This window comes from Berghia stephanieae, chromosome 7 (genome assembly GCF_034508935.2).
Source record: "Berghia stephanieae isolate SIO BIC M18660-M18661 chromosome 7, UCSD_Bste_1.3, whole genome shotgun sequence".
NCBI lineage: Eukaryota > Metazoa > Mollusca > Gastropoda > Nudibranchia > Aeolidiidae > Berghia > Berghia stephanieae.
Genome location: NC_088366.1, coordinates 63,307,746 through 63,329,698, shown reverse-complemented (window position 1 = coordinate 63,329,698; position 21,953 = coordinate 63,307,746). Strand labels below are relative to the sequence as shown.

General features: G+C 36.6%; 1 protein-coding gene across 4 annotated transcripts in view; it reads right to left on the bottom strand.

Moving 5' to 3' along the window:
• Nucleotides 1–4,400: 4,400 nt before the first annotated feature.
• The window catches only part of LOC144977638 (uncharacterized), a 35,990-nt gene continuing 18,437 nt past the window's right edge, over nt 4,401–21,953 (bottom strand). For 2 of the 4 annotated variants that reach the window (XM_078923050.1, XM_078923049.1), the window contains exons 2-11: nt 18,110–18,284; nt 16,219–16,374; nt 15,649–15,785; nt 14,600–14,748; nt 13,871–14,059; nt 12,358–12,447; nt 11,134–11,352; nt 10,644–10,775; nt 9,479–9,595; nt 5,494–7,737 (exon numbers count right to left, since the gene is read on the bottom strand). In XM_078923050.1, the coding sequence (XP_078779176.1) occupies nt 7,627–7,737; nt 9,479–9,595; nt 10,644–10,775; nt 11,134–11,352; nt 12,358–12,447; nt 13,871–14,059; nt 14,600–14,748; nt 15,649–15,785; nt 16,219–16,374; nt 18,110–18,284 (1,475 nt within the window). In that variant the 3' untranslated portion in view covers nt 5,494–7,626. Of the gene's footprint in view, nt 5,222–5,493; nt 7,738–9,478; nt 9,596–10,643; nt 10,776–11,133; nt 11,353–12,357; nt 12,448–13,870; nt 14,060–14,599; nt 14,749–15,648; nt 15,786–16,218; nt 16,375–18,109; nt 18,285–19,599; nt 19,721–21,953 lie in introns of those variants that run through there. The other 2 variants (XR_013646364.1, XM_078923052.1) reach the window with 2 other exon arrangements.

Here is a 21,953-nt window from a genome sequence, read left to right as displayed (position 1 = left end):
ATCAAGGACGGCGGTGGCACTGTACTTGCCCTTTGACTGGAGGAACTGGGTTCGTATCCTACTACTCGCCCGCCCTCCTGCTGACCTTGAGCATTTCACAATAATAATAATAATATTATATTTATTGAGCACTCTTCCATATCACGAGGAAGTGCTCAGAGCGCTTTACAGGGGCATCAACAATTCAATTTAGAAAATAATGAAGTCTTTAGATGCTTTTTAAATATCTATATCTTCCGTTGAAGAATGACGTAGCTATTTCTTTTGAAAGTTTGTTCCAGATAGTTGGGATGTTTCTAGAAAACGATCGTCCTCCACATGACTCGTAAGAGTTCTTTCCTTGAGTGACAAGCAATTTTCCATCGGATGACAAGGGAAGGGATCGGTTTGGTGTTTAAAACTCCAATTTACCATAAAGAGAAGTTGGTTGATAGATATGTGTTGAGGCATTTAAAACGCAATGTCAGAACTTTGTACAATATTCACTCCTTTTAACAGGAAGCAGATGAAGCTCTTTTAGCAGAAGTGACGCATGATGTTTCTTGTTGCTGTTTTTATTTTTCATGGTTTTGCGGCGCTTGCAACACATTTAGGTTATATCAGCGCCAGTAAAAAAAAAAAAAAAGAAGAAAATGGGATAGTAAAAAGTTCTAGAATTACTATTAAAGCACCCAAGAAAAGTAATACATAGGGGAACTGGAACAAATAGGGATCAGATAGATTCCAAGAGCATACCACCATGTACTTAGTTTGAGATCACCTATAAGTCTATTTCGGACACAAGCACAAAATCCAACAAAGAGGAATACACTCAAATGCTTACATTATACATTAAAAAATAACAATATAATAATACATAACAGAGAGATGATTACAAGGAAAAAAATTATCTCCCAAAACAATAACTATGCATTTGAATGTTCCCCTCCCAGCCAGGGCCAGGACAAAACCAAGTAATCTCATTCCAAGACAAAGACAGAAAGCATGTTGGAAAACAGACATAGGGGGATAGAAGACACAGTATGTACCCCCCTGCCCACTATGGGAGGTCAGGAACCCCACCCAGGTTTCTTGTTGCGCTTAAGGACTAATCTTGCAGCATTGTTTTGAATTCTTTGCAGCCTGAGTATTCTCTCGATAGTCAAGTTTTGAAAGAATTAATCATGTAATCAATGTTTTTGTTACATCTGTATTTGTATTTATGTAGTTTCTAATTTTACCAAGTCTGTTAAGTCGGAAATTTAGGCGTTGAAAAAGATATTTTGTGTGCCGGTCTAATGTCCATAAAGATGCCGAGATGTTTAACAGCGGTAAACTTTGCACAATCGAACCATTTAATTTATGTTACATTTGAATTTCCAATAGAATTTGTTATATATGGATGACCTAAAATGATAATTTCAGTCTTTTCATCATTCGATTTTAAGTTATTTGTTGTCATCCAATTTTTTATATCATGTACGCACTTTTCGATGGTATCGTTTGACTTAGATCACTTTGCTCACATGTCATATCTATTTGTGTGTGTGTGTGTGTGTGTGTGTGTGAACACGCACAAGCAATTAAGCATGCAAACAGAAGGTGTTATTGAGCATGTACTCGAGTTATTGTATATGTGGTAATTGATGTTATCTTTTCTTAGAATTTTTGTGAGTGGCTGCGTATGTAATGTGAAGAGGATAGGTCCTAAAACAGAACCTTGCGGAACTCCATTTTTGAGGGTCCTGGCCTCCGAAATTTCATCTTTTACTCTCACTCTCTGCGTGCGACATGTCAAATAAGGTCGAATCCAGATCAAGGCATTCCCTTTAATTCCAAAACTGTTTTGAAATCGATCGACAAGGATTTTATGGTCGACCGTGTCGAAGGCAGCAGATAAATCAAGAAGGACGAGAACGACAATCTTCATGAATGTTATCCATTTCAAGTAGCAAATCATCCGTTACCCGTAAAAATGCTGTTTCGATGGACGGACGAACTCCAAATGATAATATAGTGAAGTCAAATTCAAAAAGAAACTGTAATGCCTCGTCTGAGATCAGTTATAGTTATTTGTTTTTATAGAGTTTTTACGGTAAACTTAAACTTGAGCTTTTATATAGCGCAATATCCACTAAACGTGCTCAAAGCACTTTACAAAGGGTCCCTGACCACAGCAAGAATTAACATGTAAAATATGACGTCTGTTAGGCCGATATTACATTTTTTCCAACAGGACAACACTGTTAACGGCCAGGTACTCATTTTACACCTGAGTAAGGTGAGAGAATGTGAGTAAAGAGCCTTTTCCAAGGACTCAGCTATGCACCGATCGAGGCTCAAACTCAAGGCCTTCCAATCCAAAAGCAAGTGCCATACCACAAGACCACATAGCTGCACGGTACTTGCGACACTTTTAGATTATTTCAGTGCCAGTAAAAAAAAGATAGATAGGGGAATAGTTTTAGTTTTAGATCTGAAGTTAAAAGCACCAAAGAAAATGTAAGACAAGGGGACTGACACAATTAGGAAATAGAATATTTCGCAAGCAATTCATCAATGTGCCTACACATTTTGACATTACCTGAAGATTCCATGCAGGCATAAACAAAGGATCTCGCGCTACGAAGGACTCACACAAATGCTTATAAAGTACTAAACATATGAATATTCAAAATTAACAACTACAACGCGGTAACAGAGAGATGATTTACAAGGAAATATATAAAATTCACCTTTCAACCAAGGAACTAAACATTTGTTTGTTTGTTTTTAAGAGTTTTACTGCGCTTACAACATATTAAGGTCATATCAGCGCCAGTAAAAAGGAAGAAATGGAATAGAAAAAAGTTCTAGAATTACAATTAAAGCACACAAGAAAAGGTAAGACAGCGAAAATGTTGCGATTGCCCGTAGTTGCTATTAATCGAAGTTGAGTTTCTTGTCCCATATTGCAACATTTTACACATATATGGCAAATTCAAACCAGTTGTAAATATTGTTCTTAGTCCACCACAGCCAGCAATTTGATTGAAACAAAAAGCATATGCCAGTCCTGTTTAGATTTTGACAAGCAAAAGCAGCTTTGATGCAAGTCGACATCTTATTCAGATTGGATTCACTTTCACTCTTTTGTTCTCAAAATTTGTAAGATTCAAAGTGATTAGCCATGATGAGAGACAATAAGATCTCACCACACTCGTTGGTCACAATGCATAGTCAATCCCAAAACAAAGGATATCGCTGTCTCTCCTTACAACTGTCATGCATTGTCTACCTGTTGTCAAGACTATGGCTGGCCCCCTCGCCTCCTATTTAATGGCCACAGATGATATCACAAACCCCATACTGTAAAGTCCTGCCCTCCTTTGTCCCTAATAGAGTGGTAACACTATTGCTTGTTTGTTTTTAAGGGTTTTACGGCGCTTGCAACACATTAAGGTCATACCAGCGCCAGTAAAAAGGAAGAAAATGGGATAGTAAAAAGTTTTAGAATTACAATTAAAGTGACCAAGAAAAGGGAAAACAAAAGGGGAATTGGTTCAAATAGGGAACAGATGTAGATTCCAAGAGCACACTATCAAAGTACTTAGCTTGAGATCACCTAAAAGTCTCATCCAGACACAAGAACAGGTCCGGTCTAAGAGGAATACACTCAAATGTTTACAAATCATATATAATATGTATACAAAACATAATAAAGTGCATAACAGAGAGATGATTTACAAGGAAAAAAAATATCATCTCCCAAAACTAACTATACATTTGACTGTTTCCCCTCCCAGGCAGGGTATCCGGCCAGGGCCAGGACAAAACCAAGTAATCTCATTCCAAGACAAAGACAGAAAGCATGTTGGAAAACAGATACAGGGGGATTGAAGACACAGTATGTACCTCCCTGCCCACTATGGGAGGTCAGGAACCCCACCCAGTCTGAGGTTTTGTGGTCATGTGCTTAAACACTGTTGTAACCTGTACGTCCTGGATTCGAGTCCCACTGTTGACGATGCAAAGTTGACCTCTTAAAAAAGGTTCTTTGGTCACATTTTCTGACCATTCTCATGTGTGTAAAATGAGTTCCTGGTCAGAAACGGTATCGCTTGTCCTGTTCCTGGTGGCTTGGGACTCATTTTAAAGCGCTTTGAGTAGATAGGTTAGATATTGCGCTGTATGAAATCTCTTTAAAATGTTAAGACTGTGATCACCTGCAAATTGCCAAGGACATAAGCATAGGACCACAGACTGTATCTATGCATAGGGCCACAGTCAATCTGGACATATTTAGATTATCTTATAGTTTCGAGCATAGAAATTTGATTAATATCAAGCAAACAATAAATGTACTTTGGTTGTTTAAGTTGAATGTATTTTATTGATTTCTTTACAACCCCCCCCCCCCCCCCCAAAAAAAAAATGTTGTTTAGTAATTAAATGAACCTTGTTATAAACATAGTAATCGATTTCATATCATTAGTCACAATGTACATACTTACAAAGTTTTTAATATATATTAAAACCAAATTTTAACTCTCCCCCCCCCCTCTCTCTTTCTCTCTCTCTCTCTCTCTCAATCATACTATCACAATAAAATTATATGAATATATGTATATGATAAAGGTATACCTTTCTGAATAAAGTAAATTAAAAGCAACCAATGCATATAGTTCAATGGAAAAGAAATAAAATAGCATATTGTACAATACCATACAACCACAAAACCAAATAACAGAGCTATCCATTGGTGGACAAATATTGCAAACTTTATAAAATAATATCAGTTTAACGATTAAGAGCTGTGGTTAGTAATGGTTTTAAATAAAACCTACTTGAATCCGCCAATAGTCAAGTATAAATACAACCTTCAAAACCTTGTTGCCAGATTATAACAAAAATAGAGGCAAAATCTAATTTAAAAAACAAAGACAAAAAAAAACAAACAAATAAATGAAAAAAATAAAATCAATAAAAAAAACTAAATCCAAAAACCCCAAACAAAACTAAAAAAAAAAAAAAGAAAAAATAGAGAAAAACAGTTTGTTGACCTTTGTGCAAATATGAGAGATTTTATAAAAACACCAGATGATAATAATATAAGTTTCAAGTACAAAACCATTGTCAGGGTCAGTGCAACTAGCTGGAATCCCTTTGTGTCAAGTGTAAAGCAGGGGATTTCTCCCTTTGTGTCAAGTGTAAAGCTGGGGATTTCTCCCTTTGTGTCAAGTGTAAAGCAGGGGATTTCTCCCTTTGTGTCAAGTGTAAAGTAGGGGATCTCTCCCTTTGTGTCAAGTGTAAAGCTGGGGATTTCTCCCTTTGTGTCAAGTGTAAAGCTGGGGATTTCTCCCTTTGTGTCAAGTGTAAAGCTGGGGATTTCTCCCTTTGTGTCAAGTGTAAAGTAGGGGATCTCTCCCTTTGTGTCAAGTGTAAAGCAGGGGATTTCTCCCTTTGTGTCAATTGTGAAGCAGGGGATCCCTTTGTGTCAAATGTAAAGCAGGGGATTTCTCCCTTTGTGTCAAGTGTAAAGAAAGCAGGGGATCTCTCCCTTTGTGTCAAGTGTAAAGCAGGGGATCTATTTGTGTCAAGTGTAAAGCAGGGGATTTCTCCCTTTGTGTCAAATGTAAAGCAGGGGATACCTTTGTGTCAAGTGTAAAGCAGGGGATCCCTTTGTGTCAAGTGTAGAGCAGGGGATACCTTTGTGTCAAGTGTAAAGCAGGGGATACCTTTGTGTCAAGTGTAAATCAAGGGATCCCTTTGTGTCAAGTGTAAAGCAGGGGATCCATTTGTGTCAAGTGTAAAGCAGGGGATCCCTCCCTTTGTGTCAAGTGTAAAGCAGCATCCTTCAATAAACCTTTTCTGTAATCACTTTCAGTTCCAAGTGACATATGTTAAGCAAGTGCGCTTGTGAGAAACAATAAATTGTCTTTTGATAGGAGCAAATCCAACACTCCATCTCATCAAAGTTTGGTTCATTACGCAAGTCTAATGCTACTGATAGAGAAACACTCTAATAATAATAATAATAATAATAATAATAATAATGCTGAAAACTTATAGAGCGTTTTAATCAGATCCAGTTGTTTGGACCTAATAAGTATAATGTCATCTTTTCATCGCAATCTAAAAAAAAAGAAAAGAATAATAATAATATCTTGTCAAATCAATATTAAGGCACATTTTAAAAAAGGGGCCCCAATAGCCCAGTAGAGCATTCGCATCACATGCATAGGGACTGAGATCAATCACGGGTGCAGTCAAGATTTTTTAAAGACTTTCCTATGCACACAGCAGTGAATGGGTAGCTTGGCCTGTTAGATTTGGTGGAGAGTACGAGTACTTTGCGATAGCCTAGTGTCCTAACCAAAGGGTAGCAAGCCATTGTTATTGTCAGTTTCAGGCTATAGAAACTGGGATAAACTCCGGCTTCATGTGCCCAAAGGCTCTGAAGGACAACTTTTACATTTAAAAAAAATGAAATTCTCCGACTACAGCAACTGTCTTGTACTGTTTGAGGAAGCACGGAGAGTAATATCAGAGAGTAATCAGAGAGTAATAAATGTATTGATGTATAAAATGGTTCTGGATAGAAATATCTCATCATTACTCAACATGCAAAAAATTATTTTTTGAAAGACACTGTAATCAATGAATGTGGAAAATCAAACTGCCACAACCTAAGATTGTATGTCATTCATTACCTATCATCCTAAAACATTGGAATCTATCTCGTCATGGAAGTAATGGAGGACACATTAATTATCAATCGGGTAGGAGTTATACATACTTTTGTAAGTACTATAATTGGAGAAAAAAAAAAACATGAATAAACAAGACCCCTTCCCCCATCCCCAAAAAATAAAATAAAATAAAAATTGACCCGCGATTGTCAAGAAAAAAAAAAGTGACATGCGAGAGTGCAATTTGCAACAATGCCTCTCGTTAGTCTTTTCAATATATGAATAAATATATTGAAAATAAATCATACTAGCGGTACATCACATTTTTTCCCCTATTATTCTTAATTTTTAATTATTAGTATCATTATAATTTTTTTTTGCCATTTCACAGTTAAGCGAATTGAGCTGTTTTCTTGTACCTACTACAGCCAAGATAAAAATGATCCAATTTAGTTTGAATGATAATTAATTCATTCATCGTTGCACTAAAGACAAAATTAATATAATATATCCTCATCTTGACATTCCATTGAACTGAATCAGAACATTCCGGACAAACTTTGTCACAAATGAAAGATGTAAATGTTACTGCTCGAAGCTCGAAGAAATAAATAATAATGTGAAGTTGAATGTAAGCTTCAATTTAATTACAAAAACAGATCAAATGAACGTTTCAGGTTTCCTCTTTATCAACAAAACAGGATGAACGAAACGCCAGATGAATGAGATAATGTGGAAGTGACTCATTCATCTGTGGTGTTTCATTCATCCTGCTTTGTTGATAAAGGGGAAACCTGAAACGTTCATTTGATCTGTTTTTGTAATTAAATTGAAGCTTACATTCAACTTCACATTATTATTTATTACACAAATCAAAGAAGGAATCCTGCAGCGTAGAGTTGAGACCAATCACTTATATTACAGATTCACGATTCATATAACTATTCCATCCTTTCTTTACTCAAAGACCATGTGTTCACGGTTTTTCAGCATAGAAGAGTCCCCATCTTTGGTCACCCGATTCAACACGTTGTAACTTTTCCTTCCAGCCTTCCACAATATAGTTGTAGCCGCTCTCGTCAAACTCCTGAATAAAACAAAAAGAAAAAAACCCCCAAAAAACATGAGCTTTTATGTAATGCAGTATACACTAAATGTGACTGATTGCATCTATTTGGTATTATGTCGGAGTGAAGCAAATAACGAAAATGTAAATTTTAAGTAAAAACTACCTGAAGTTCAAAATTTCAGTCTTTTGCATTTAAGAAACTGCAATCATTGTCTTTAACTTTAATAAAAGGAGAGTAAATTCGACAAAAGTTTAATCTTTTTGCAAATGGATTTACTTTTCAGCATCTAGTTCATAATACCATTAAGAAGTACTGAATCACAAATGTGTTCGAAGACAAAGCACTTTACAAAGGGTCTTAGCCAGCTTCAGGGCTGGACGTGTAAAATGAAACATGACACATGACTGGTGCCCATTTTACAACTGGGTATGGTGAGAAAATGTGAATAAAAAAGCTTTTTCCAAGGTCTCAATTTTGCCCTAAAATGATCTTTAAAAGTTATATAAATTGCTTAAAATTGTTAGACCAGTTTGTCAAGAGGCAGGAATTAGTCAATGACACCGATGACTCGACATGTAACAAATCTTCCTTCCTTACCAATCAATCTTATCAAATGCCTGGCCACGAAGGCGTCTAAGGAATCAGCGTCAAACTATTTCACCCCATATCTTCTTCTTCTTCAAGTACCAAGTCTGTGCCAGACATCGGTGATCATGGTACGCCATTCATCTCTCTGATCAGATAACCTCAGAAAACTAATATTACTCTTCTCTTTCTTTGTCACCCAGCTGTTCAAACTATTCAAATATGTTTTTCTTGGTCTACCTTTACTCTTTTTACCTTCTATTTTTCCGTGAGAGCAAGATGTTCAATATATTTATGTCGATTTAGGTGTCCTAAAACTTGCATTTGTCTTTTTCTTATTGTACGAATTAATAACCTTTTAGTTTCAGCTTGCTCTAATACTTCTTCATTAGTTTTCTTCTCTGTCCATGAGATTCTTAACATCCTTCTAAGAAACCACATTTCTGCTGCCTCCAGTTTCTTTCACCCCATATCACAATCAGATATTCAGATATATAATATCTGTGTGAGAGTAACCAATCTTTATTTCAAAAAGTCTACTCGATAAAACCGTTTGCGCCAGTAAAATTGTCCTGATAAGTTCTGTGAGAAGAAATTTTGGGTAATCATAGGGCAACCAGGGTGGATACTGATAGCTCAGTTGGTAGAGCACTCGCTTCACAACATAAAGGGACTGAGATCAATACTGGGTGAAGTCGTGATTTGTTTCTGACTCCCCCCATGTCAACCATTTGGGTAGCTGGTCTGTTAGATCTAGTGGAAAGTACTTTGAGATAAACTAGTATCCTATCAAGAGGGTAGCAAACAATTGCTGTTGTCTGTTTCACGCTAAAGAAACCAGGATAAACTCCAGCTCCATTGGCCTTATGACTCATGAAGGACTAAGATAGGTCAACCAGCACCACACACTTCAAAAAAGACAACCAGGAATAAGTATAATAAAAAAAACCCCAACAACAACAAAAAAACATCAGGAACAGCAAACTATTTTTTTAAAAACCAATAAAAACAAACAATACAACAAATAACAAAAAAAAACAAAACCCAAAAATGAATCAAAATTTTTAAAAACCCCCCTAAAAACAACAAAAACAATAATAAAATAATGACAAACATCAAAAACTGACATCACAATGTCGAAAAAAAGGGTATAAAAAAATATGACATTCTTACAGAAATGAATTCAGCTTTGCAAGCCTCTGTTTTGGCTATTTCAGACTTCAACACTTGTTTGAAGTGAGTAGATCTGTCTTCCACTCTGACTTTGATGAAACCTGCTTGCTCTAGGACCTGAAACAAAGTTAAATTGAAAACAGTTAATAAAGACCGATGTATAATAAAGAAATAAATTCATAAATATTGCAAAGATCACAGATCAGCATCAAATATTCTAATTTTGAGCATACTAATTTTAATATTTAAAATCATTTCTATGCAATACACATTAGCCTAGCAAATGCATACTCACAAAAAAAACAAAACAAAAAAACCCCAAAAAAAACAAAACAATGAAAAGTAAATTTTTTTTTACAAAAATTGAGCTTTATTTAGAGCAATATCCACTAAATGTGATCAAAGCGCTTTACAAGGGGTCCCTGGCCAACAGCAACATTTAACATGTAGGACAGGACATGACTCCTGTTAGGCGATATTACAATTTTTCGGACAAAGACAACGCTGTTGACGACCAGGTGCTCATTTTACACCTGAGTACGGTGAGATAATGTGAGTAAAGAGCCTTATCCAAGGACTCAACTATGCGCCGAGCGCGAGGCTCGAACCCAGGACCTTCCGATCCGAAAGCGAGTGCCATACCACCAGACCGCATAGCCGCACAATTTATGGGATTATCCAGCTGAATTTTTCTTGTATTTTTCTTTGGAATGATTTTTTTTCTTGTATCTTTCTTTCTGCTTTGTCTGGCACTGTTTCATATAAGCCTTTTCAGATTTAAAACTATTTAACTCACTCAACCCTAACACCGACTATATCCGTAGTTTACCCGAGTTACTATTACCCCATGCCTATTTATTACAATTTTCTGAGACAAATTATAAGCGTAGTATCAAAGCTAATGTTTTTAGTTTTTACATGTTAATGATAGTTGAATAAAACTGTCTATGTGCATGCTCATTTTTAATACATTTTTTCCAATTTTGAAAACAGCCAAAGTCTCTACGATTGAGTGAGTTAACATGTTGGGTTTCATCTTAATCTGACAGGTTAAGAATTACATAAGATTTTTTGATAAAATGAAAAAAGGTATTTTGTTCATATGTAGAAGCAGCATAGGGAGGGATCTTAATCTAGTGAGGCTATAAAAATGATCTGGTCTAACCTTTCCATAATTTGCAGGTGATAGCAGATTGTAGCCCCTCTGTTTGACGTAATTCTTGAATTTTTGAGAATGTTCATCAGGACTGCAGCAGTAATCAGAAATGAGGACTTTGCCACCAGGCTTGAGGAATTTCTGAGTAAAGGATGAGAAAAAAAAAAAAAATTAGATGTACTTAAAAATTGCAATTCTTGAATCAAAGACCATGCATTACATATAATCTATATGATTGTCCAGGATACAAACATTTTAATCAGTGTTTGTCCAAAAAAAAAGAGGAAAAACTATATAATAAGAGAAAAGAAAGAAAGAAAGAAAGAAAGGAAGAAAGAAAGAAAGAAAGAAAGAAAGAAAGAAAGAAAGAAAGAAAGAAAGAAAGAAAGAAAGAAAGAAAGATATCTTTTAAATTTAAGTTTAAATGATGTTATTTGCATCTACTCATTCCTGAAGTTCAAATTTGTAAACTCAAAAACGAATAATTTTGGTTACTCACAAGGAATTTTTTAAAGAGGGACAATTTGTCATCAATGTGGAGAATAGTGTCCCTACTGTAGACAACGTCAAAGTAGTTGGGTGGGTATTCTCTCTTTGTGGCGTCTGCCAATTCAAATACCACCTGCTCCGGACCACATCCGACTTCCTCAGCTCTCTCCATGCCGATCTGGGTCATGTTGGATGACAAGTCGATGGACAAAACAAACACACCAAATTTCTGCCCGGGTCAAGAAGAAGAAACACAATTAAGTAAGTACAATATATTTGAATACAGTTCAAGTTAGTAATTAGAACCAAGCTTAATTGGGCTGGTTTGTTTAGTTTGTTTTTTAAGGGTTTTACAGCGCTTGCAACACATTTAGGTCATATCAGTGCCAGTAAAAAAGGAAGAAAATTGGATGGTAAATACATTCTAGAATAAAAGGACTTGAGGAAAAGTAAGACAAAAGGGAATGGTTCAAATAGGGAACAGATTTAGATTCAAAGAGCACGCTATTAGTGTACTTAGTTTCAGATCATGTAAAAGTCTCACTCAGACACAAGCACAAGATCCCACTAAGAGGAATACACTCTAATGTTTACAAACCAAATGTTAAAAACTAAAAAAAATAACAGTATATAACAGAGAGATGATTTACAAGGAAAAAATATCATCTCCCAAAATTATAACTATATATGCGACTGTTTCCCTCCCAGTTAAGGACTCTGGCCAGGGTCAGGACGAAACCAAGTAATCTCATTCCAAGACAAAGACAGAAAACACTTGGAAAAAGACATACTATGTACCTCCCTGCCCACTATGGGAGGTCAGGAACCCATCCAGGATTTGTTTAGTACATAAATTGTTTTATTTACAACCTCTATTGGCAAGCTGGAATTTGTGATTTGGTACCGCTCTGCTGGCAAATTTCATAGATCTATTCCACAATTAAAAAATAACCATGGGCAGAAATTAAATTTCTCTGATCAGCGGAAAAGGAATGGAACTATTTACTGCTTATTCAACTGCTATATATATAAATTCACGAATATATTCCAGTTAGTATATATATCCCCTATGACTTGTTACCCAAAACCGACTTCAAACCATCAAGATTAATTACAAATAATTTAGGAGGAGGTGAAATGCAGGTTTAGGTGTAATTGAAGTCGCTTGATAGATGTGGCAAAAACAAAATTTAGAATAAAAGAGCATCAAATATAGAGAGAGAAGAGTTAATACCTTGGCCATGTAAAAAGCACTTCCACCAATACCACCACCGATGTCTAGAACTTTCTGACCTGGCATCAGATCCAACATTGAGACAAATTCCTGCAAAATGTCACAGCAAATGAAACATTGGAAAGCTTATTGATTACAAATAACAGATAATAATTGTTGTCATGCAAGAACTGCATCGGCAAAAACAGGATCGGTATAACAAGTAACATGTGCTGCTGTTTTGAGTTTAAATGTTTCATGTTTGGTTTTAAATATGTTACAATTTACTGAGATTATAAAGAGAGGCAGCAAGCACCATTTTTTTTTCTTTTTTAAATATAAGCAAGGAAACTGGGGTGGTGGTAACAAAAATATCGTTAGCAAATTTTAAAAAAAGAGATGTTTGACTTATATTGGTACCTCAGCATTTTAAATGATTTATAGATAAAATCCTATAAAATCTTCAGACTATTTGCATATTGCCTTTTATCATATGTGACCCCTCGTCTCAAAACGGTATTATGTCGGGATGGACCAGATGCTAAAAAGTCAAATTATAGTTAAACTGGTCAAAAATATGAAACGTTTGTATTTAGCACTCTAAAATATGATATTCCTTCTCCTCTATAAAGCATAACAAACTCAACTTAAGTCTGATATTTCTGGCTAAAAATACCATTTTCAGCATCATAGTCATCCCGACTTAATGCCGTTTTGAGACGAGGGGTCACATATGTGATCAAAACAGTAGTGGTAGCTCAAAATAGGCGAGTGTGTGGGTGAATGCGGACAATGTGTGTTAAACAGATGGGAGGTCTTATTTGAGTTGACAACCCTGTCTCTTTTGAAATTCTGCAAAATTCTTTGAACCCAGTTTTTGCTTAATACACTCATTTACTGTCGAGCATGGATATAAAGAACTTCAAGCAGAGATAAATATTTCTTTTTATTAATAATCCTTTCTTCATTGATTCATTAAAGGGAAAAATGACAGAAACGAGTTTTTTATTTATATCAATTCATTTTAGTTGGTCCATTATAAATACGCTCAACTAAACATCTAAAATATGTCTCTGCACTGGTAATCCATGAGAGCTGAGTACAGAAATGTGAAGAGATGTGCGGCTATGTGGTCTAGTGGTATGACACTTGCTTTTGGATCGGAAGGTCCTGGGTTCGAGTCTCGCATAGTTGAGTCCTTGGAAAAGGCTCTTTACTCACATTCTCTCACTGTACCCATGTATAAAATGAGTACCTAGCCGTTAACAGCATCGTCTTTGTAATATCGCCTAACAGGCGTTATGTCCTACATGTTAAATGTTGCTGTTGACCAGGGACCCCTTGTAAAGCGCTTTGAGCATGTTTAGTGGACATTGTGCTATATAAAAAAAGCTCAAAGCTCAATAAGAGATAAATAGATTTAAAAATGGACATATTACACACACATCATTTATAAAAAAATGCAATCTAAAATATTGTGTCTCAGGCTTCTTGACTGACCCAAACATTTACAAATCAGTTATGATCTACAAACCTTAGTAGTTTCCAGGCCTCCTGTACTGACAAAAGTCCTCCCAAAGATCTTTTCATAAAGCAAAATTCCCCTACTGGAGTATTGCTGGTTGTCTAAAAACTTCTGGAAGCTCTTGTAACCTTGTGTCTTGTTCATATCCTTGGGGATTTTCTGAATGAGCCATATCACCTGGTTGTTGTTCTGCTTCATCTGGAGAGGTGAATTTTATGGGTAGAACGTTTTATTTTTACATTCAGAACAAGAAAAATGTAAGCTCAGATGGAAAAGTTTGTCTACTCGAATAATTCGAATACGTTTGCAGCAGGACTCTGAAGCTCCAAAATCTTGAAAAGAAATGTTATGACCGCAACCAGATATCAAAGCAGTGTTCTGTCAAATTTAGTGAATAAACTTCCACAATAAAAATCTATATTTGAGATGCAAGTCGTAAATACGTCTATGTAGAGAGCTGAAGTAAATTGACCTCAGACATGAAGAACTTTTAATAAAATCAACTAAATTTCTAATATCCAAATATCATTCAAAACAAAGAGCTTTTTTTTTTTTATCCTTAGATCACCTGAAACTACAAACATGCCATAGTATCGACAAAAAAAAAAAACAAAAAAAATTAAATCATTAGAAATTCTTTCTACAAAAAGTCCCCTACCAGCAAGAGGATTTGAAAATCAAAATATATAGCTTGGCTTTAGATTAAAATTTTACTGCCCACATGACTGCCCACATTACCTTTCTATAAGCATCCACAGATTTGGAGAAGACCAGTTCAAATCCGTATGAATTCCCATTTGGGCTACGGGTGTCTGTGGTGGAATACATTGCTTCGTAAACTTCTGGATTCCTGTACTTGGTCGGATTTGCAGACCTCTGTTTGTTTCCTGATTGAGATTGACGGAAAACAAGTGACATAATGACAATAGAGATACCATATACATAATCCCCATGAATCAAATTACTTTGGAGTACTAAACAATATTCTGGGTTACCATAAATAATTCGTATCACGTTTCCATCAGACTTGTCTTACTGTAATATGTTTTGTTTTATATCACTGTAAAGCGCTTAGAGCCTGTGACAACGGGGTAAAGCGCTATATAAATGCCATTTATTATTATAAATAAAGAAAAAAAAACATTTTCTATTTTCAGGCAGAACAAAGCAAAAAACAGGAAATCTATATAACCTCTTTTTGGTCAAAGTCTAATATAGCAAACAGGGCCTCGATAACTCGATAAGTTGGTAGAGGACTTGCTCAACATGCAAAGGGCCTGAGATCGATCCCGGGTGAAACTGAGATTTTTTTTCTGCCCTCCTATTTGATCTGTTCGATCAGATGGAAAGTACTTTGCGATAGTCTAACGTCCTATCCAAAGGACAGCAAGCAAATGCTATATGTCTTGAGAACTATGGAAACAAAAATAATACAGATATTAAATAAAAGAAGCATAGACTCCCAGAGGGACTGAGATCAATCCCGGGTGAATCGAGATTTTTTCTGACCCTACTCTGTCCATCCAGCTGTTATTGGGTAACTGGGTCTGTTAGACATGGCAGAAAGTACTTTGTGATAGACATGCGTCCTATCCACAGGGTAGTAAACAATTGCTATTGTCCGTTTCATTCTATAGAAACCGAGGTAAACTTTGGCTTCACGGGCAAAGGACTAGAGAGAGATAGGCTCGAAAGCCATACTGTTACCTACTGCGCCCGCGCCCAATGAGGACGCCGCTGAAATACAACCAGACCATTGGTTTCTTCAGCGCCAACTACTTGCTTACCTGATTGGTGCCTGCAGGATTCTCTCATAAACAAAAAGCCACCAGGTCTGAGCCAGTCGAGAAGTTTCTGAAGCAATTCAAGCGCCTCTTTGTCCTCCAGATACATAAATAGCCAGTTGGAGAATATCAAATCCATGCTGGCCAGGGGATAGAAGACGATGGACCAAATGAAATTATTTGTTTATTTATTGCTAATTAATAAATAAGTAGATAAATAAATAAATTAATTAAATGAATCAGTTAAGAAATAATACTAGTTAAATTCACCAAAAACGTTAAAAAAATTATTTTTTTTAAAATAGAGTTGAACTCGACACATTATATTTACAATATAATAAACTTATTTACAATATCTATTTCCATGCTCTTAAGCACTTTAAAATAGATCTTCCTCCTGGTGGATTCAGTTCATTTAACGTATATTGGAGATCTACATTTAAAAGGGGACATCACTAACCTTGGTGTTCATGGGTAAAGTGTGTCACTGACAGATTTTAAAAATGTTTTTTTTTTTTTAAATTGTAAAGAAGGATATCAAAATACAAACTGAAATGGAAATCTCCATCCTACCTCTCTACGCCTCTTTGCATTTTTGTGACATCAGCCACCTCATATGAGATGTTTGAGAAACGTTTGTTGTTTTCTTGATTCTTTTTAATAAACTCATCCATAAAGTCAACTGCTGTAACTTTTCCAGCCTTCTCGGCGATCACAGATGTGAAACGTCTGTGGAAGAAAACATAATTATCAATTCAATAGAACACAGGGAGGAGGACGTTAATTTTTTTTTTGTTTTGTTTTCTTTTTGGTGATAACTGGATAACTTTTTTTAGAAGGCTTGTACACTGCTTGAGATAACATGTCAAAACAAAGAATCAGCAACATATCAAACTGGTATCTCAATAACTTAGCAACAACGTATTAGACAAAACAGACTAAATATTTTAAACTTTTAATTCAAATATCGATCACATAATATGACCCCCGATGATTGAGACTTTTTGACAGTTGTGGTAAGTTGGGGGGGGGGAATCATCTAAATCAATAGATATCTGAAGTAAAGCTAGCCGGCCACAATGTTTTGTTATAATAAGTAAATAAAATAAAATTCCCTTTATTCATCCCCAAAGGGAAATTTGTCTTTAGGGTCTATTCCAAGGGAAGACTGGAATAACCCAGGCGTCAGCCGCAGTGCAGCGCCACAAAGTGAGCTAGGGCTAGATGACTTGCTCAAGGCCACACAGCGCAGCTGCGGGTGATTGAACTCAGTACCTTTCGGGTACGAAGCAAAGACCGCACCACTTACCCACGCTGCCCCCAAATAGGACAGTTTAGTCCAAATTGCTGAGATATTCAACCATATATTATTATATGATGGTGAGCTGTTTGGACTGAGCTGCTTTTCTTTTACTTCTGTTCAATCATTCTATAGGATGAAAACTTGTTCATTTCAATCACTTTTTTCCTTTGGCTACTCTTTGATAGAATTATGTTGTAAGCCAGTAATGTGATATAATATTCAAATCCGCTTCCCCACCTTATTGTCGTTTCACACTTTGTATTTGCGTGAAAAAAAAAACACAATGATAAAACAAATCAGTGGAGCTTTTACTTTTGTTTTACATCCACTTCAACATGACCAAGGCTGTTTGTATAATTCATCGATTAATGTTGTAAGAAGAGGGAATTTTACTGAAGTATCTCTTTTCCGATACAAATAAAAAAAGAATTAATTTTTTAATTCAAATGCATTTTTCATACAGAGCTGGTTGCTTTGACACAGCGGAAATCAAAATCCCATTTGTTTTGTTCGTCTAATTTTTCACCACTGCTTATCTGCGATCACAATAGCAATAAGAATGAGTTTCAACTGGGGCTTCAATGAAACTTGAATCGCATCACTCTGTGAAAACGGGAAGATGATGAGTAAGGTTAGAACCAAATCAAACCCTGCCTGTAAACAGGTAATTTGAACGCAGCATTGGCAACACACAATAAAACTTGAGTTTTTATATATCGCAATATCCACTAAACATGCTCAAGGTGCTTTATAAAGGGTCCCTAATCATAACAACACTCAACAGTTACGATGAGACATGACACCTGGTGAGTGAAATAACATTTTTTTCAGACAGAGACAACACTGTAAACGGTCAGGTACTCATTTTGCACACGAGTACGGTGAAAGAATGCGAGTAAAGAGACCTTTTCAAGGACTCGACTTATGTGCTGCTCAGAGTGGGATCAAACCCAGGACCTTCTGATCCGATGGCGAGTGTCATACTATAAGACCACAAAGCACACTAAAAACTCAATCTGGAAGTAATTGTGTCATGTTATGAGGCGGACATAAAAAAAGAAACCACAAAGAAAAAGATGTCTCAATCTCCTGAATGTGAAAGGATGGTGATCATAAAGAAAGGCACTGTCTGGATCAACAGTAACAGACTCTTATCCTCACCCGATTCCAGCACCAAGTTCCAACACTTCCTGTCCAGAGAAATCTGGGAGATAGGACATTATTTCAGGTAGGTCCCATTTATTGAGCTCATCAGCTGTTTCGTCAAGCATCATTTCTTGCATGGAGGCATCCTTCGAGTGCTCCTTCCAGAAATCCATCATTGCTTGTCGAACTTCTGCAGAGAGAGAAAACAAGTGGTTAAAAAATCACTTTGTATCCTTTAAATCATTATCAGACATTTGTTAAAAAATCATTTTGTATCCTTTAAATCATTATCGGGCATTTGTTAAAAAATCATTTTGTATCCTTTAAATCATTATCGGGCATTTGTTAAAAAATCACTTTGTATCCTTTAAATCATTATCGGGCATTTGTTAAAAAATCACTTTGTATCCTTTAAATCATTATCGGGCATTTGTTAAAAAATCACTTTGTATCCTTTAAATCATTATCGGGCATTTGTTAAAAAATCACTTTGTATCCTTTAAATCATTATCGGGCATTTGTTAAAAAATCACTTTGTATCCTTTAAATCATTATCGGGCATTGTTAAAAAAAGGAAAAATAAAATATATAATCATAGAAAGAAAAAGAAACATGTATTTGAATTTTACTTTAATTTCTACTCATTGCAGAGTCAGTTGATTGGTGTAAACAGAGAGAAAGACCAGAAATCTCGCCCTTAACTTTAATTTTAATCTTTAAAAAATTGTAACTGGGTGCATACTCAAATCGCATGATGTCCTATGCTATGTTACTTACTTTCTTAGTAAAAACTGTTAGATATGGTCTAAGACGGTTGAATTGATTTCATAAAAAGTTATTCATAAGGCTACAAGCACATTTGAAAGGAATCTTCAAACCCAAAATAACATAATTTAATTGTCTTTTTTGGTAAACAATTTCGACTGGACAATCAAATAATATTTTTTTTAAATCAAAAGGATTTGCAGTTAAAAGTTAGATCAAGATGTACACGCTTGGGCATAAAACTCAAACAACTTAAACAACTCATTTGTACTAGAGTTCCAAGTTTATTTTTCATAATAATAATTATTATTATGAAGTATCTAGATAGCTAATGAAAAATGATATCTACTTTCGCTATTATGGAAGACTAAAAAATCGCCTTTAAATAGATAAAGCCGCAAGTAAATATTAACAAAATGTCGAGAAAAGATTTAAACAAACAATTTAAAACATTTTTTCTCAACAATCGTCCGAGCCAGCTCAAACTTATCGCTCCGACGATAGGCTAAATTACATAACTATAAAATCAGATGGTGATGCGTATAGTAAAGTAAAGTATCTCGTAGTTGTAGATAGACCGGGCACCGTCAAGTTTACCTTAGTCCGATTGTAGTTGTTGATGGATCGAAAAACACCAACTTACCTCCAAAAAAAAAAGATATTATAAACAATAGGTGAAAAACATTTAGACTACTTAAAATGAAGTACGAACGACAACATAATATTATTTAAATACAAACCAATGTGCGAGCGAGAGGAAAATGACGAGTAATATAAGCCAACGTTACTGATTACTGAGTAGCTACACCAGCTGATATAATTGGCAAATATAACTACTACCGAAGTGATGATAGCATGGGAGGGGAGGGAGCATTGACCTGACCTACTTAGTGGGCTACCGGCTGCCGGCTTTTATTTTTATCAGAGAGCGTAGAGGCTTTACGGACGGGAAGTCACGCGACTTCGTCGGTGACAACAATGTTAGCGAGGGATGGTGACTGCGTATGCGGCGAGGAGCGAGCTATAAATAACCAAGACAGGTAAACACCGGCACAAATATATTACTTTGTGACACCGGCACATGGTGGCGAGAGAAGTAATGGAATGTAGTGGATATATAATTCGCACAACATCAAACAGTTTATTAAGCCGTTGGATCGAGGTCCAGGTATCAATATTGAATACAAACATTATCAGATAAGATGAGATAAAAGAAAATTGACTTAAAAATTTATCCCGAAAAGGAAATTTGACATGGGCACAACAAGAGAGGACTCGTACATCAAATTGACATAGACACAACAAGCGAATCACACGCCCCCAACCCTACTGACCCCCCCCCCCCACCTCTCTCTCTCTCTCTCTCTCTCACTCTCTCTCTCTCTCTCTCTCTCTCTCTCTCTCTCTCTCATGTAGAAACTTCAAGTGAACTGTTCCCATGATGCTGTGAGCAAAACAAATTACTTTCTGGAAACCATCGATGGATTTGCTTTAGTTTTCTATCATGCATCGCTATGAGGAATCTCGCATCTTCTCTGAGCGAATATAATTCATATAACACTAAAGAGGTGGAGTGTGTTTGTATGTTTGTGTGTGTGAGAGAGAGAGAGAGAGAGAGGGGGGGGGGAGGATGATTTGGTGATGTGGGGGTGGTTGATAACAAAGTCTATGGAAGTGAGTATGAAGCTTACCCAATGCATGCTTTCCCTTCCTACTTATTCTGAAAGGTGGCCGCTTTCCTTTCAATAGACTTATTGGATTTGGAGGTCTGTTCTTGACTTGCCTTGCATCTCACATGGTGATGAAGGCGCACATTGACGAAAAGGTTGATGACGAGGAAGTGAATATCACACTGCTTCACGGCCTTTTTGCATTCCAATCCTGTTTCTAATGTTGCCTCCATCACTTTCCTAATCAGATACATTCTTAATCCTCTCTTGTACAAGTAGGGGTCAATGTAGCATCGAAATGCATGTTCTGCAGCCGTCAGAATATACATTAATTTATGCGATGGCGCACACAATCCCTCGTTTTCCGTGGTAAATTTTTTCTTGCAGATAAACGTATGCGATGGGTCTTGAGTGCTCCGTGCTTGTATTAAATCCTCTTTACAATTTTCACACAGAAGATTTTTTTGGGCTCTCAACTTCATCCCAACGTAACCTCCAATGTAATTCAGAACGTTGGTCTCGGTTGTCGTGAGCATGGGAGGAGCGGCTCTCATTACTTGCTGAAGTGGAAGAGGAACATCTTGCTGTAGTCGTGTTCTGACGGTGCTTTGGGCTCCCATTGATGCCATATTTTCAAAACTGAATAAGAAGGTATCGATGTCATCCTTGCAGTTTTTGTTGCTCCCCGGACGAGAACAGCATCAACCATTGTCTGGCGCAGAGCCAGGCGGAATTCCCTAGAAGTTGGATTTACTCGGTGTCCACCCTTTGCCCTGATGATGGAGAAAAGGTTTTCCAAACAGTCTTGGTTCAGGCGACTTGTCAGAAGAAACTTGAACCCACAGTCATCTCGCAGGTGTTGCCAGAGTTGGAGCAAGGCTTCGATTGACAGCTTCCATCCTTCCAGGCATGGCAGACTACCTGTCTTGTTCAGGGGTTGACGCCTTCCAACCAGATTTTTGTCTGCTCCAAGAAAGTCACGTGCTTGGAATGTGCCGACATCGCATTGTTCATTGTCCCTTTGCTTCTCAGTGATCTGCTGTTGAAAGCGCTGAACAACTGATCAAAGTTCTCAATGAAATGAGCAGTTGGCAATGCCTCTTGTGGAAGAGAAGAATGAAAGACCATAGTGGCTATACCAGCAGCGACTGTATGACTCAGGACTTGTGCTGCTAGACTCACCCTAAGGTTAGCAAAAACTGGCATGTTGATGTGACGGCTTGTCAGTTTAGGCGCTAATCTGATGGGCTTTGAAGAATCCATTTCATAGAATTGCCGGATGTAATCCCATGAAATGGTGTCTCCAGCCACCCTAAATCCTGAGTTCCGCAGGTTATTTCTAATGCTTTTCAGCAGATGTGGTGGGTCATAAAGAACGTAGATCTTGTGATGTTCAATAATGACAAAGGGTCGGCTTTGAGAGA